At 39.9% G+C, this 16,349-nt stretch overlaps 1 protein-coding gene across 1 annotated transcript in view; it reads left to right on the plus strand.

Moving 5' to 3' along the window:
- The window catches only part of CENPI (centromere protein I), a 59,555-nt gene that overhangs the window by 16,867 nt on the left and 26,339 nt on the right, over positions 1-16,349 (plus strand). The window contains exons 6-7 of the mRNA XM_044682834.1: positions 1,196-1,314; positions 1,586-1,693. Coding sequence (XP_044538769.1) covers positions 1,196-1,314; positions 1,586-1,693 — 227 coding nt within the window. The remainder of the gene's footprint in view (positions 1-1,195; positions 1,315-1,585; positions 1,694-16,349) is intronic.

Below are 16,349 nucleotides of genomic sequence, written 5' to 3' on the forward strand. Positions count from 1 at the left end.
TGTCTTGAGAGATCATTGGCTTCTACTTGCCCAATTCTTGTCTTTAGAGACTGGTTTTCTGCTATAATCTTTTGATTAGGAATGACCTCATCATTGTGTGAATTTCCTCTCTCAAAATAGATCACAAGGGGGAAGCTGGGCAGCTCAGTGGATTGAGAGTCAGACCCAGAGCCAGGAGGTCCTGGGTTCAAATCTGCCTTCAGATACTTCCTAACTGTTTGACCCTGGGCAAGCCTAGCCCTTACCACTCTTCTGCCTTAGAACCAATACCCAGTATTGATTCTAAGATGGAAGGTAAGGGTTTAAAAAAAAGATAGATCACAATTCATGTCGTCTTTCCCTCTGTGACTCTTGTCTGTATTTTTCCCCAGACCCTCCCCAGAGGATAGGTCTAACATGTTATAGGCCTTTCTCTAATGATGAGTTTTTGCCCATGTCAAAATATGAAAGGAGTGATAAAGACCACGAAAATCCAAAGGTTGTTAAGAAGTCAGGAGAGAGTGAGCACCAAGGGTGATTCTTCATTTCTGGAGGAACAGAATCCATGTTGAGAAACTTCTGTAACTAGATTTTAAAAGATGTCCAAATTTATTGTCGTTGTTATCTAGTCACTCTTTCTATTCAATATCCACCTGACATTTAAGGTAATTGTCCTTGGAGCTCTCTTCTAGCCTGTGGAATTGAGGTGCAGTGGCAGAATAGAAATTGTTGTGAATGGCATATTTTAATTCTTATAGCCTTGGAGTACATAAGTGGAAGCAGGCTACATGCAAAGCCTTGCTCAAGGCCATATCACTCCTGCCACTAGATGGGAAGTGGGTAGAATGGGATTGATCAGACACTGATGTGGGTGTGGGTGTGCATGTCAGGCTACTTACTGCTTTCAAAGATGTCCATACTTTGTTCTTTTCCCATTCTTTATAAAAGAATTAAGTGCTAGGCCAACGGTTGTTTGTGTTAAGACTTTATTTTAACTTTGTTTCCAATACTGTTTTCTAGTGAAGTCAAGGTTAGAGATTGCCTGTTGGATTTTTTTATTATTATTATTCTTTTGCATATGAGGTTTTTTGGTGGGGGTTTGTGTGTGTGTGTTTTGGTTGAGACTGTAGGGACAACAGGTGCTAGAAAATAGAGTGGTGGGAGAAGAGTCAGGGATTAGAGATGTGTTTTCATCTGAGACTCTTCTGTTTTCTAGGTGATACGGTAAAATCTCGGATGTTGAAGTGCCTCATTCCAACAACTCTGATACCTGAATGTGCTGTGGTTAAAGCTTTCTCCAAGCTTTGTACTCAAAATTATTCTAATAGCATCAAGGTAATTGCTTCAGTGTTTTTGATGATGAGTCCTTAAAAGACATTTGCATGATAATGGCAGTGGTGGCTTGTGCAAAAGGCCTCAGTCTGGGACTGACTCAACCTGACACAAGGACTTGACTGAAAGAATCTGGAGTGAGAAATGAAATTGTCTCTTTGTATGCTAGAATATTGAAGAAATTCAACTCATTAAACAATCTCTGGGAAAAGAGTTAAGCTTCTGTGCTTTAGTCACATCTCCTTAAAGGTCAATGTTTTGTCTCTTGGTATAGGTAATCTTTTTCCGATGGCTGATTGCAATGTTTGACTTCATTGATCATAAGGAGGAAATAAACTCTCTCTATGGCTTCTTTTTTTCCTTTCTGCAAGAGGAAAGTATGGTAAGTAAAAGTAAGATAAGAGAATTGACATACCATGCTTATAGCATTCATATATACTGTATAGTCCAGGAGTCGGCAACCTTTTTGGCCGTGAGAGCCATAAACACCACATTTTTAAAAATGTAATTTCGTGAGAGCCGTACAGTGCTCACAGTGCCGCTCCTGTAACAGCGCCTGAAAAAAAAAATGGACTTTATGGCTCCTGCAGAAAGAGCCATATCTGGCCCTTGAAAGAGCCAGATCTGGCTCGAGAGCCATACGTTGCCAACCCCTGGTATAGTAAGTAACACATTAACACATCAAGGGGATGGTTTCTTTTTTCTTCTTTATTAAAAAATTCAGAACTTAACAAATAATACATCAAATGGGCATTTCCACATACCTGGAACAGAAAGAAAGAACTGTACATGAAATAGCAATTTTATTGTATTTAGCTTGTTTTTCTTTTTATGTATAGAGTAAGTTCAATTTATAGCTTTCAGAGATGGCTTGCTTGTCAGTTTTTTTCTGGCCTTCCTTCTGTTCTTTAGTCTACATTTGTTTTAAAAATGTCTCAATAACACTCTTGTCTTTATTCTCTTTTTATTTCTCTTTATTTGGGGGTGGGGTCCTACCTCAGGACTATCCCTTCTCATCCTCCCACTGCCCTCATTGGAAGAAAAGAAAAACAAAAAGATTTTGTGAACAAATAAATGATCAGGGGAAAACAAATTCCCACATTGGCTATGTCTAAAACTTTTATATCTTACTCTGCTTGTTGATTTGATAACTCTTCTGTCAAGAGGTGAGGAGCAGGCGTTGTCTTTAGCCTTCTGAATTGTAGTTGATCTAATCCTAATCTCTTCCAGATTATGGTTTTTCCTGCAGTTTTTGTCAGGATTTAGTTTTTTACCTTAGTGTCTATGATCTTTGGGCATGCTACTATGCTTCTGTTTTGGTTTGTTTCTTTGTATTGTATACTTAATCTATTCCACTGATTGACCTATCAGATGTGTAACCAGTATTAAATTGTTTTGATGGTTATGGCTTTGTAGTATACTTTGAGATCTGGTACCATCTTTCCTTCCTTTTTTTCTTATTTCCCTTAAAATTCTTGATCTTTTGTTCCCAGATGAATTTTGTATTTCTTTTTTCTAGCTCTTTAGAGCAATGATTCTCAAAAGAGTGGTTTGGGAACTCCTGGGGAGACCCTTTTAGGGAAAGCCACAAGGTTAAAACTGTTTTCATAAGAATACTAAGATATTTTAATTTCTAATATGATAAATATCAATAGCTAAAACCCACATAAGTAAGATCTCTTGGAAGAGGTCCTCAATTTTTAAGTGTTAAGGTATCCTGAGACCAAAAAATTTTTAAAAACTGCTGCTGTAGGGGGCAGGTAGGTGGTTCAGTTGATTGAGAGCTAGGCCTAGAAACCAGAGGTCCCAGGTTCTGATCTGTCCTCGGGTACTTCCTAGCTGTGTGATTCTGGACAAGTCACTTAACCTCCATTGCTTAGCCCTCACTGCTCTTCTGCCTTGGAACCAATACACAGTATTGATTCTAAGATGGAAGGTGAGGGTTTAAAAAAAAAAACCACTGCTGCTTTAAAATAATAATTTTGAAGTTTGATTGATAGGGCATTGAATAAGTAATTAGAGACTATTGTCATTGTTTTTGTTGGTCTGGCTACTCATGAGCAATTCATATTCTTCCAATTATTTAGGTCTGTCTTTATTTCTCTAAAGAGCATTTCATATTAGCAATCATAGTTCTTGGGCCTAGGTAGATAGCTAATTGTTATTCAGTTGGTTCAATCATAGCTGATTCTTGATGATACCACCCCACCCACCCACCCCAAACCCAGAGTGGTTTGCCATTTCCTTCTCCAGTTCATTTTATAAATGAGGAAACTGAGACAAACAGGGAGAAGTGACTTGTGCAGGGTCACATAGCTAATAAGTGTTTGAGGCCAGATTTTAAGCCAGAAAGATGAATCTCCCTGATTCCAGGCTCAGTGCTCTATCCAAAGTGCCCCCAGCTGCCCTTGGTACATAGTCCCTCCTACTATTTTATGCCTTAATTTATATTCAGCTACAAAGGAAATAATTCCACTATTTTGAATGGAATTTTTCTTTCTCTTCTGGGTTTTGTTGATAACATATAGAAATGCCAATAACTTATATAGGTTTATTTTATATTGTACAACTGCTAAATATATTATTTCAGCTAATTTTTAGTTGATTCTTTTGGGTATTCAGAGTAGGCCATCATATCATCTGCAGAAAGTGATAGTTTTGTTTTCTCTTTGCCTGTTTTTAGTTTTCCTTTTAACTAGCATTTCTAGCTCTTTTAAGTACTGTCGATGATAATGAGCATTATTACCAGTGATGTTATTGGCACGGCCTTTAACCTCTTGCATATAATTGTTGCTTTTGCTTTTACATAGATACTGCTTCGTATATTAAAGAAAAGTCCTTTTATTCTTATGTTTTCTGGTTGTTTTTTAAATAGAAAAGAATACTGGATTTTGTCAAAAAGCTTTTTTAGCATTTACTAGTATATTTACGTGGTTTTTATTTTTCTCATTTGTATGGGTTATTATACATGTAGTTTTCTCTATACTGAACTACCCATACATTCCTGATATAAGTACAACCTATGCAACCTCGTCACATTGTACAGTTTTTAAATGTATTGTTTTTTAATGTATTCATGTATAATGTATTTTAATGTAATAATGTAATATTTTATCCAATATTTTTGAATCATTGTTCTTGAGGGATATTAGTCTATAGTCTTTCTTCTGTGCTTTGTATTCCCCAGGCTTATGTAGCAAGACTATGTTTGTATCTTAAAAAGAGTTTGAAAAGTTCTATTCTTATTTTGCTGCTACTGCTACTACTACTACTAGATAGGTAGTATTTAGATAATGCATATCATGTGCCAGACACTATACTAACATTTTTACAAATATTATCTCATTTGATCATCACAACAGCTGTAGGAGGAAGTTGCTATTATTATCCCCATTTTACAAATGAGGAAATTTAAGGCAAACAAGTGACTTCTTGATTGTCATTCCTTCTAGTGAATTTTTAGAGCTTTAACTGGCACATCTGCTAGGAGTCTGGACTCTTCTAGGTCCTTAACATACCACCATCTTCCCACAATTCCCATACCCTAGCACCTTGTTGGCGAACCTTTTCTGGGTTTGAGTGTCCAGAGGGCAAATTCACGCTGTCTATAAACCCCCAGATTACCAGAGAGAGTTGAGGGAGAAAGTGCTTGCTTTGGGTGGCTGGACAGAGGGGCAAGGTATGCAAAAAATGTCCTTGGGTGCTGGAAAGAGGGGGAATGAAGCAGCTCCCTGAGTGTGGGCTCTGCACACATGCCACATCTTTGCCAACACTGCTCTAGCACATGTTATTTACATTAGAATTTCATTCAGCAAGCATGTTGGGACAGTGGGTGGAGTGTGGAACTTAGAGGCAGATAGACCTGAGTTCCATGCTGGCCTCATGTGCTTGCTAGCTGTGTGATTGTGGGCAAATCTCTTAATCTCTTTGTGCCTCGGTTTCCTCATCTGTAAGATGTTATTATTGTAATAGCCCCTACCCCCCAGGGTGGTTGTGAGCATTAGATGAGTTAGCATATGTAAAATGTTATTTAAATGTTCACAGTTATGATTTAAGCATGAGTATATATAAAAATAGACCAGGTAATAGTTTAATACACTATATAACACAGAATGTTTCCAAACACATATGATAGCACCAGTCTGTGAAAAATCCTGGGAAGTTGAGGTGGTTTCGTTTTTATCTTTGTAGCCTCAGCTCCTAACACAGTTTTGGGCACATAGACAGTGCCTAAATAATGCTTGAAGGATTGTGCTGGTTTGCATATAATAACCAAACCTGTAAGCCACGTGTATAAACATGCAGAAACATAATACATGTACATCTTGAAAATGGGGATAATAATGCCTATAGCCTCTGTAGCAGTGATGGTAAACCTATGGCACAGGTGCCAAAAAATACATGCAGAGTACTTTCTAGAGGCACACGGCAGCTGCACACCCCCCTTTCCCTTTCCACCACACCTGATGACATTTTTTCATATCACCCACCCCTCTGCCCAGTAGCCCAATGGGAGCACTTTCTTCCTCCCCTGTGTGGGGTAAAGGTGGTGGGGCTGGGCATGCCCAGCCTGTTACCGGGGGCATGGCACTTGGTCTGGGGTATAGGGTGGGGGCAGGGCCAAGCACTCCTTCTCTAAAAGGTCTGCCATCACTACCCTATAGCAAGTGTACATAATAGAGTAAAAAATGATTGTAGTTACTCATAAAGCCCAGGTTTACTTCACTTTGGGCCCAGTCCCTGCACTTCCCCAGTGACCTATTTGTCCTCCAACTCTCTGTGGATCTGTTGGTCTGCTCTTCTAATGGTGAATGTGTTGATAATCCAGTCCAACAGTTCTCAAAAAGTGTGGTCCAGGTCCCCTAGGGGATACCTAGGACCCTTTTAGGAGGTCTTTGAGGTCAAAAGTATTTTCATAATAATATTAAGATGTTTTAATTTCAAATATGATAAATATAGATAAAACCCACATAAACAAAAGCTCTTTGAGGGAATCTTCAGTATTTTTTGAGCATGTCAGGAAATCCTGAGACCAGAAAGTTTGAGAACCACTGATTCTGGCTAATCCTCCACATTTTTCTGCCCCCATAGAGACAACTAGGTTGGCTCAGTGGATAGAATGCTAGACCTGGAGTCAGTAATACCTAAGCTCCAAATTGGCTTCAGATAATTATCAGTTTTATGACCCTGGGCAAGTCACTTGACCTTTATCTGCCTCAGTTTCTTCAGCTGTAAAATGGAGATAATTATAGTGCCTACCTCCCAGGATTGTTGTGAGAACTAAGTAAGATAATATTTGTAAAGTGTTTTGCACAGTACCTGGCACATAGTAGGTGCTATATAATGCTTGTTTCCTTCCTTCCTTTCTTTTTTTTTTTAAACCCTCACCTTCCATCTTAGAATCAATACTGGGTATTGGTTCTAAGGCAGAACAGTGGTAAGGGCTAGGCAATGGGAGTTAAGTGACTTGCCCAGGGTCACACAGATAGGAAGTGTCTGAGGCCAAATTTGAACCTAGGACCTCCTGTCTCTAGGCCTGGCTCTCAATCCACTGAGCCACCCAGCTGCCCCCCTATTTCCTTCTTTCTATTGGGGCCCATAGTCCCAATATTGAGTTCTTATGTGGTCCAGTCTAGCTATTGTTTTCTCTAGCTCCACACAAGACAGACTCTCTTGGAGCATCTAGAGCAAGTCCATCCATGCCTTTTTTTTTTTTTTTTATCACTGTAGTTTAAGAGCTGTTCTGGTATAACCAATCCATTGCTTATCCAGGATTCCTGAGAACTTCAGAATTGGGATCATGGGAGGTGGTCACATTTGATTTATATTGTATGTGCTGCTTGTTGTTTGAAGGTTCCTTGATACCACTTTACTTCCTATTTTCAGCAAATTATTTTTCTCATTACAGTGTGAGATCATGTGAAAAATCACTCTTCCAAAAAGGAAGAACATTTGAAGGGACTCAAAGTTAGTGGTTTTTATTTAGATACTGACCCTTGCTTGCTTTAATTCTAGTGTTTGAATTAAGAGGATTTGCGTTTGAATGGGGACTGAGATATAGTATGTAAACAGAAATGAGACAGGTATGGCCTCTTGTTCTTCTAGCCTTTCTTTGTTCCTAGTTTGTCCTCTAGGGCCAAGTGGAACATATACCACCCTTCTCTTGAAGATAGCCCCCCTGTCTCTCCCTAAGTCTTCACTTCTCTAGGATAAATATCTCCATTTCTTTCCAGCAGTCCTCTGGTGGTCTGAGCATCCTGGTTGCCTTTCTGTTGGTGCTCTCTGGCTTGTCACTGACCTCCCTAAACCTTGGAGCCTAGACCTGAGCTCAGGACCTTGGATGTGTTCTGATCAGTACATAGGACAACAGAACTGCCACTTGGATCGCTTGAATGCATTAGTCATCCTATCACCCTGTTGGCACACATTGAATTTGCTGCCCATTCAAAGTCAAGCCAAATGGCATGCTTACTCATGTTTCCCCTACCCCATTCTTGGATATTGTTGATTTTTAAACCCAAGTATAGGATACTACATTGGCACTAGTTCAATTTGATATCAATACTTTGTCAAGATCTTGTTGGAATTGATTGCTAAGTATTGTCTTATATGTGAATTTAATGGAAATTGTATCCCTTATTCTGTTTGAAAACCCATTTTTGGGGGGCAGTTGGGTAGCTCAGTGGATTGAGAGTCAGGCTTAGAGACGGGAGGACCTGGGTTCAAATCTGGCCTCGGACACTTCCCAGCTGGGTGACCCTGGGCAAGTCACTTGGCCCCCATTGCCCACCCTTACCACTCTTCCACCTATGAGCCAATACACAGAAGTTAAGGGTTTAAAAGAAAAAAAAGAAAACCCATTTTTGTTGCTATCAGCCCCACCCTTTGGGCACTTTGTGGCATCCTGGCCACTTGGAAGGGGCTGATATTAATCCCAAGCAATTTGTGGTATCTGAAAGATGGGACTTCAAACTGGACTGAGGTTAAGACTGTCCAGACAGAGAGACCCAGATGGGGGTGGCCTAAATGGCTTTATAAGAAAGGGGATTGGGGAAGTGAGCTCTCTTTCTGGATGTTTGGCTCTTGGAGAGCTGGGGCTGTAGACTCTTGCTGGTGCAGTAGCTTTTGACTGATAGATGGAGACAGCATGGCAAACTCAGATTAATTAGGTGTGGCCAGGTGATCATGTGATTTTTCTTTTTCTCTCTAACTTTTACTAATAAATAGTTATAAATTAATATACAATAGCCAGAGAATTCTGATCATAACAACTTGGCAATCCACAATTTGGGAGACTGATTCTCTCTTGCCTTTTCTCTTATCTCAGTTTTTCCTTGTCACATAAGAGTGGCTTCCAGGCAGAGTAGAATTTTTTTTTTTAATTTATTTTTTAAATGTATTCCGGGTTCCTGAGAAGCTAAGATTATCAAGAAGAAGCTTTGGGTAAGATGACTATTATTTCACATGTATTTGCCAGTTTGTTTTTGTTTGTTTTTTGTCTTTCTCTTTAGTTGGGGAGTGTTGCTGTAGACAAGTGAAGAGCCTTTAATCTAGCCTTAAAGATATATGAATAAGTGTGAATTTAATAAAGAGGTGACCTTCTAGTCTGTCTCCCCTCTTTCTTTAAATTTAAACCATGCTTAGGCAATTGGCTTGTATCATCTTTAGAGCTCATAAGCAGGCCTCTTTCTTTCTCTGCATCCCAAAGCTGGTGGTAATTGGAGCTGCCTTTCCGGGGTCATGTATGAATGAGATTGTTATGGGAAGAATCTCTTACCTATGGCTGTGCTCCAGGGTGTAAGACGGAAAACGTATTTAAAGGGCACATTTATATCAGCCCCACATTACTGAGCATTTCTCCTGTCCCCCAGGATCTACATTTCTGTAAAAAGAGGAAGAAAAGAGATGCTAGTGTTTTAAGATATGGAGCCAGGAGCTCTGGTAGAAGATTTGGGATGCATGGGGAGACTTCTAGAATGAAAGGTCCTTAGAGGAGACTGACCACCCCTGCAGCCCCCTCAGATATGGAATCTTGAACTGGCCTCTTAAATAATTGAATGCAATTACTTACTTTGCCTCCTGCCATTCCAATCATCCATCTTTTTCTACTTTTTAGTTGGTTATATGCTTTGTCTGTAGCCAGTTAAAATGAGTTTCAAATGAATAGGACCAAATTGTACCCACTTAAGAGGTATTCATGAACACAGGCCAGTATGAGATAGAAAATTACCCTTAAAGCTTTTTCCTCATCATTTACTAGGACAGTTATTAGAAAGATTTTTTTTTTAAAAAAAGTTCTCACATACCAATTCTCAGAAAATCATTTTCTGTAATTTCTCATATGACTCCATTTGCACAAAGAGCATGCCCTGCTTACTCATAGCCTGCTCTACCAGCAGGCATTGTCTGACATTGTATCCTGCTGTGTTTCAGATCCAGATGTCTTATATACTAAGTTGAGCATGGGCTGACTGGGACAGTGCTGGTCCAGTCTTGTGTGGCTGGGCCCTTCACCCATGCAAATCACAACCCTTCTAGAAATTAGATAGTCTTTGAGAATTCTTGAGATCAAAAATTTTTCACTGACCCACCTAGTGATCACCCTCTCTTTGCTTAGCAAGGCTGGGCCTGATATAATAACCTGATTTCTAGTCCTTTACTGGGCCCCTCCTTCAAACCTTTCCCACTTGTTAAGACCTGCCACAGGTATGCTTCACTGGAAGAGGCCTTAAGAACCCAAGATTCATTTGGTATTGTTGGATTTAAAAATCAGTCTGGCAGTCTACTGAACTATTTCTGGCCTGGACAAGCTACCCCCAGCCCCCAAAGTTTCCCAGCACAGTCTTCCTTCTCTCCCCCTATCATAAACCTAAAACTGAAGCTATCTTATCTGATGAATATATTAACCTTCTTGAGGAATGTTTGTCTATGTTTGCCTGCTTTACAATATTTGCCTATTTAATGTATGTTTGCCAAATGCTTCCAGACCCCTGACCCTGAAACCCCCCCCCCTCCCCAGATGCTTCCTGACCACCTGTCCCTGACACTACCTTGATAATTATGTATGTACCAACCCCCTTCCCCAAACATTTCTATATAAACTCTTGGCTGAATTCCAAGGGGTCGTTCAGGCATGCCTCTCTGCCTAGCGACCCTAGCTATTATTGCTAGTAAAGAATGAGCCTCTTCTTGCATATTGCATTGTCAGTGTGATTCTTCCTTCGGCCATGAACCTGGGTTAGGTATTAAAATTTGGGTACAACATATGGGGGCTCGTCCGGGATGGCCAGGAAAGGACCCACTGCCAGAAGAGCCAAGAGGGTGAGGAGATCTGGGGTTGAGTGGCCTGTGCATGTGGTTGTGTGATTGTGTGCTTGCATTGTATGAGGAGGGAGCCTACCACAGGCCCCCTTCTGCATGTGTGTGGATGTGTGATTGAACTGATGGGGAAGGTGATGCCCTGGTAAGCATACAGCTAAGTGGTTCGGCTTGCCCCACCGCTCCGGGATTGATAGGAGGAACCTAAGCCAAGCTTATCAGCCACAGGCACTCCTTCTACCTGTTTCTGAGAGAGGACTGGGGAAAGTACACAGTTCCTTTGATCCATGTGGACAAAGGTCGGAAACCCTGGGAGCAAGTGCTGTGTGTGACTGGCAGGCCATGTAGACCAATTGATCTCTCTATTCCCTTGGAATTACTACGGGAACTGGTTAGGTTCGAGGCCTCACAGGACCCCCAAAGCAAAAGGTTCGAGTCCTGTCTTTGGAGTCCATCTGGTTGGTTCGAGTCCAGCCAGATTTTCTTGGGGATTGAGGCCCCAAGTGAGGGGTTCGAGTTCCCTAAGGAAGGCCAGTGGACGCACTGGTGGTGGGGAGGAGAGAGAGGACTGTGGCAGGATCCCCATATTAATTGTTTGGGATCTGTCTGGGCTCCCCCAGGCAAGTGAGTGTGAGCGTGCGCACCTCTGTCTTGTGTTGTCTTGGCCAGTCAGGAATATGTCAGGTTTAAACCGTCCTTAGTTCGTCTTTTGTGTGTCCTGGCTGGGTCTGTGTCTTTGGTGTTATTTCCGTCCTTATCATGAACCAGGGAGAGTTAACCTGGTGCTTGTTGGTTTCCCCAGCTTCAAGGCGAGTTCAGAGGGGAAAACTGCAAACATTCTGCAATTCCCCTTCCCACATCTACATTTCTATCCTCCCAAACTGGAGAAACTGTGCCGCTGGGGCTGCAGACTTAACAGTTCAGACTGGAGGAACTGTGCTACTCAGGCAGTGGACAACATTTGAATAGGGAGAGGATTCTAAATAAACCTCTCAGACCTGGTGGCAGATTTAACATCTGAACGGGAGGGGATTTGAAAGTTCAAAGTTCTTTCCTTAAGAAACACAGCCAGCCTAATGAACAGCTCACTTCTAACCCCCACTGGAAAAGGATAGCAGTTTGTTTAGGTGCTACAAGAAGCATTTGTTAGAAATCACAGCCAAAAAGAGAGGCAGGTTAGGTCAATCAGAGTGTAAAGCACAGGGAGAGTTAGGGGACAAGGAAGTCAGCTCAGCCAATCAGATGGCTGATCGCTGTACCTGAGTAGCCTCAGTTGAAGGGGCCGTGTGTGCTGCAACTGTTTTAATGAGCTTTCTCACAGCAAGTGTTTTCTTTTTAACCATGGATCCTAAAGAACTGATTTTTTTTCCTTTTAAAGTATGCTTGTCATAAGGTTGTATATTTCTGTTTATTGTTGTCTTTGTCACAGTCTTGTCTCTATGTATTCTTAAATTGGACATTACAAAAAAGAGGGGGAGTTGAAAGATTCAACTTCCCACAGTCAAAAATCCTCAGCAGAGGACAAAAGCAAATATCTGTTCAATGATTTTTCCTCTTTCTTCCTTTGGATGGGCCCCCAAAGGAGTGAAAAAGAGAAAAATTCAGAGCAGAAAAGGGAGATTTTACTCCACAATTGGAAGCATTTTCACTTAAGATCTGATTTTAAGGGTTGAGGATTGCTAATGATGTTGATATGGTACACTGTAATTTTATTTATTGTGGTAACTGTCAGTCAAATGTGAAATATTAATCAGATTTTATTGAGCACAAAAACTCATGGTTAGAAGTTTGTTAAGCCTTGGTTTCAGTGAATTGAGAATTGGCTAAATGTGGTTAATAGCCAGTCTGACACAGAGAGGAAATGTTTATTCTATAAGGTCAAAAATTGTATTGGCTACTTTGTAGATGTTAAAAGTCATTCAGAAAAAGTTGTAATGTTATTATTGAGAACTTATTCTAGAATTTAAACTTGGGATTTTAAAATGAGATGTTCTTTTAATGTATGTGCTGTCAGAACTAGCAACATGTAATCATATGATACACAAGAAGTTTTTAAAGTGGTTAATCTGTGCATGGATTTTAATAATACAGGTACTGAAAATTTGATAAAAATGTGTGCAATGTATAAGAAGGAATTTGTGATCTAGAGATTAACATTCATTTAGACTCAAATTGCTAGAAAGCAATGATGAATGAATACAAAATATGTATGCATTTGGACTATAAAGAGAATTGAGTTTTCAATAGGTTAAGAATATATGATATGCAAACTGTATGAAATTAACAAGAGAAAATTTGACCAGCCCAAGAAGCTAATAGGATTACATACAATTAAATATAGTACCTTTCCTCTTTTTGCAATAATGGTAAAGGAAGAGAAGCCAGAGGAAATAAGAGTAATTGATAAAGAAATAATAGGTGTGAATTCTAGAACAAATGGTAAATCAGAATAATATTGATGGAATTTAATCGGTTATGTAAGCAATGCTTTGAGGTAAAAGGAAACTGAACTAGAGGTTCTATTCTGTTTAAACCGAGGTCTGAAAAGAATAAAAGTAAATGGCTTTGAAATTCAGTTGTTTACATACTGAAAGATTGCTAAAGGACTTAAAGTTATTTGGAAGTTGTGGAGTTCAAACTAAAGTTTGTTGAAAATAATTTATTATGAAGATTTTGGTACATGCTAAATTTTAAATTGTAGGTGATCTCACTTGGTAAAGAGAGATAAGAGACAAGGTTGTTAAGTCATAAAAACCTAAATCAAGCCAGGCAGCCTTAGGGTAAATTGCTCATAAACTCTTCCTTGCAAACAGGAAGGAAAAGAGAGAAATACTTTTAATTGTTCCACTTTGATACTTAGGAACTGATATAGCAACACAGTACATAAATAAGATCTTAAAGAGTTTAAAGATGAGTATATTTTAATTGTATACTTCAGAGTTTTAAAGAGATGTTCAAGCAAGTAAAAGCTGATAGAAAAGTCATGGATATCTTGTAAAACAGGTTCTTTTTTAGTAGTACAGTTGTTATAGGGGTGCAAATGGTGAACCCTTGGGTTCGGGAAGGAAGCCCTGAGGATGAGAGGATTCCAAGTTTAGCTTAGATGTATCCTTTTCAAAGAGCGTGGACATGACTCCTTGCACTCAGGCATTTAGTGAGTGGAGGGTCTGTCTGAGATCCTCTGGGCTTAGGCTATCAAGGTGTGGCCAGAGGTGTATCTGTTTAAATTGATCAAAAATATTTTTTTGGGTTTAAAAGTTATCATAAGTGGTTTTTCATCTCAGTGTATTAAAATTGACTAACTTCATTATTAAATTTGATTCCCTGCTCTTGAAAATAGATAAGCAGCCTGCTGGTCAAAAGGCTTTCTTTAAGGTTTATAGTGCTTAAAAGGTTTCAAATCTTGTAATTGAAAATAGACCCTGTAATACTACATGCTTTATGATATTCCTTTAAGTATGATTTTTATGTAAATTGTTGCTAAAACATGTGCTTTAAGTGTTGTTTGAATGTAAGCAAAAGCTCATTGTAAACCTGACTGTACCATGGGTTTTGTTCAATACTCAGTGGTTACCTCAGTTTACCAATTTGTACTATGAACTGAATCTTATAATGAGCACTATGCTAAAGTTACAGTGTCTCAATTCTTGGGAGTTATTGATTAGCATTTGAAGGGATACCAAATGGTATGTTTATTTTTGTGATGGTAATAGAGAGTCAGAGAAAGTAAAGAGGTAAGGTGTGTTGTGTTTGAATACAGAAGAAAGAGAGATTTGGATGTCCTGAGTATGCAGATTCATGATGGGTAAATGGAAGTTGTGTTCTGCTTTTTAAGCAGAGGGTTTGAGGGAAAAAGAGAGAGGAAGAAGGAGAAGGAGAGATGAAAGAGAACAGATAGGGAGGTGAATGAGAATAGATAGATGTTCTACTCTTTTAATTGGATCCCTGACCTAGGGATAATTTCTAAAGTTAGTGTATATGGTGTTGGGAAAATCATAAATAGTTCTGGAATTTCTCTTGAAAGTTACACTGAAGAGATTCCTGTATGGCTTGTCTTAGTCTTTCAGATGGCCTAGGTACAGGAGACAATAACAGCCCTGATTTATATTTACTGTGGAGCTACTCAGTCCAGCACTCCCTGTTCCTTAATTCAGGTTTTGTGACTAAAGTGTGATATGTTAATTATTGCCAAAATATGTAAGAATAACTGAGTGATCAGCCTGGTAGAGATGTGAAAGGCTTGTTTGAGGGTATGGAAATTGTTTCCAGACTGCTGCTTAGCAGAATTTCTCTGAGCTGTAATGGGAAAGACTTGTCTTTTAAGGAAGGAAAAGGCTTCTGGGATCCAATAGTGATATAGTGCAAAAGACAGAGAATATTCTGGGATGGTTAGAGAGGCAATTCTAGGGCTCAACTTGGACTGGACCTCTTCTGACCATCTAGGCTACTAATGCTTGAGTGACACAAGGATGGCATGAGCCAGTGACAGCTTTAGCCTACACATGGAGCCCCTCACTATGTGTCCCTTGGGACGTGAGGAAATGCTTTCCTAGCTGCCTTCCCTTTTTGGAGCAAGTTCCCATAATCAGCACTTAATGCAAATTGTAAATTAATGTTTCCATCTCCCCAAATAACCTATTAGATTAATAATTGGAAAACTATCAAATTGTTAGGGAACACACTTTGAGAAGTAGGTGAAGTTTAGTGATAGATGACTTGTAGCTTGAAGCCTTAATTTACCACAGCTGAAGTTCAGATCTTGACCCTAGAAATAACCCAGGGCTTTTTGGATTTCCTCCAGGATCTGGGATAAAGAAATTTATCTGTAAAGTGTTGTTATTCAAGTAGTTATAGATGCCATATTAATGTGGGCCTTACGAAAGGATATTTTTTAACAGAAACATCACATGCCAGCTCTGCAAACAACTTAGGGATCAAATTTCCTAAAAGGTTTAATTCCTGTCAGAGGATGATTTCTGGGGATAAAATCTGTTGGCTAAGATACCCAAATGTTAATGTTTAGTATCAGTTTCTATTGTGCTAATTTTCTTTTTTTTTGTATCTGGTGTTCGAGTTTTTGCCCTAGTCCTAGGTTCTATACTTCTGCCTTAGGGAGGGATGCTCCCCCTTGTGACCTGTCTGTCAGTCTGGGGAAACAATCTCTGATCTCCAAGCCTTCAGGACCCTGGCATTCGCTGCAGAGGTGCCTCTGAAGACCCTGTGCCCACAGCTCCTCCTCCTGTTCCCCCTCTCAGAGATTCTACGCCCCTTCTCAGCTTGAAGAAGCTACAGAAGATGGAAACCATCTACCCTCTTCCCTTAGACATTTGGAGGAGGGGAGGGGAGATGGCATGGGACCTTGTGGGACATTGCACCCCAGAGACAGCATAGAACATTGTACCTCCATAGTGAAAAAATTTTTTCAAACTATAGGCAGGAAAATTCCTTTGCTTCCACTATGTACCCTTCCCCTTATTCTTAACCAACTAGCAGCTTTTGTAAAGGAATGAATTAACACCATTTAGCTTATGGTCCTGCATCAGTATTAACTGACAACCCCCACCCTTGATAAGGCGGCGTGTGCTGTCACCAATCTTTAAAGGACCACCTGAGGATGATTCCTCAGGATCAAAAGAAAAAGAAGGGAATGTTGGATTTAAAAATCAGTCTGGCAGTCTTCTGAACTATTTCTGGCCTGGACAAGCTACCTCCAGCCCCCA

This window comes from Gracilinanus agilis, chromosome X (genome assembly GCF_016433145.1).
Source record: "Gracilinanus agilis isolate LMUSP501 chromosome X, AgileGrace, whole genome shotgun sequence".
NCBI lineage: Eukaryota > Metazoa > Chordata > Mammalia > Didelphimorphia > Didelphidae > Gracilinanus > Gracilinanus agilis.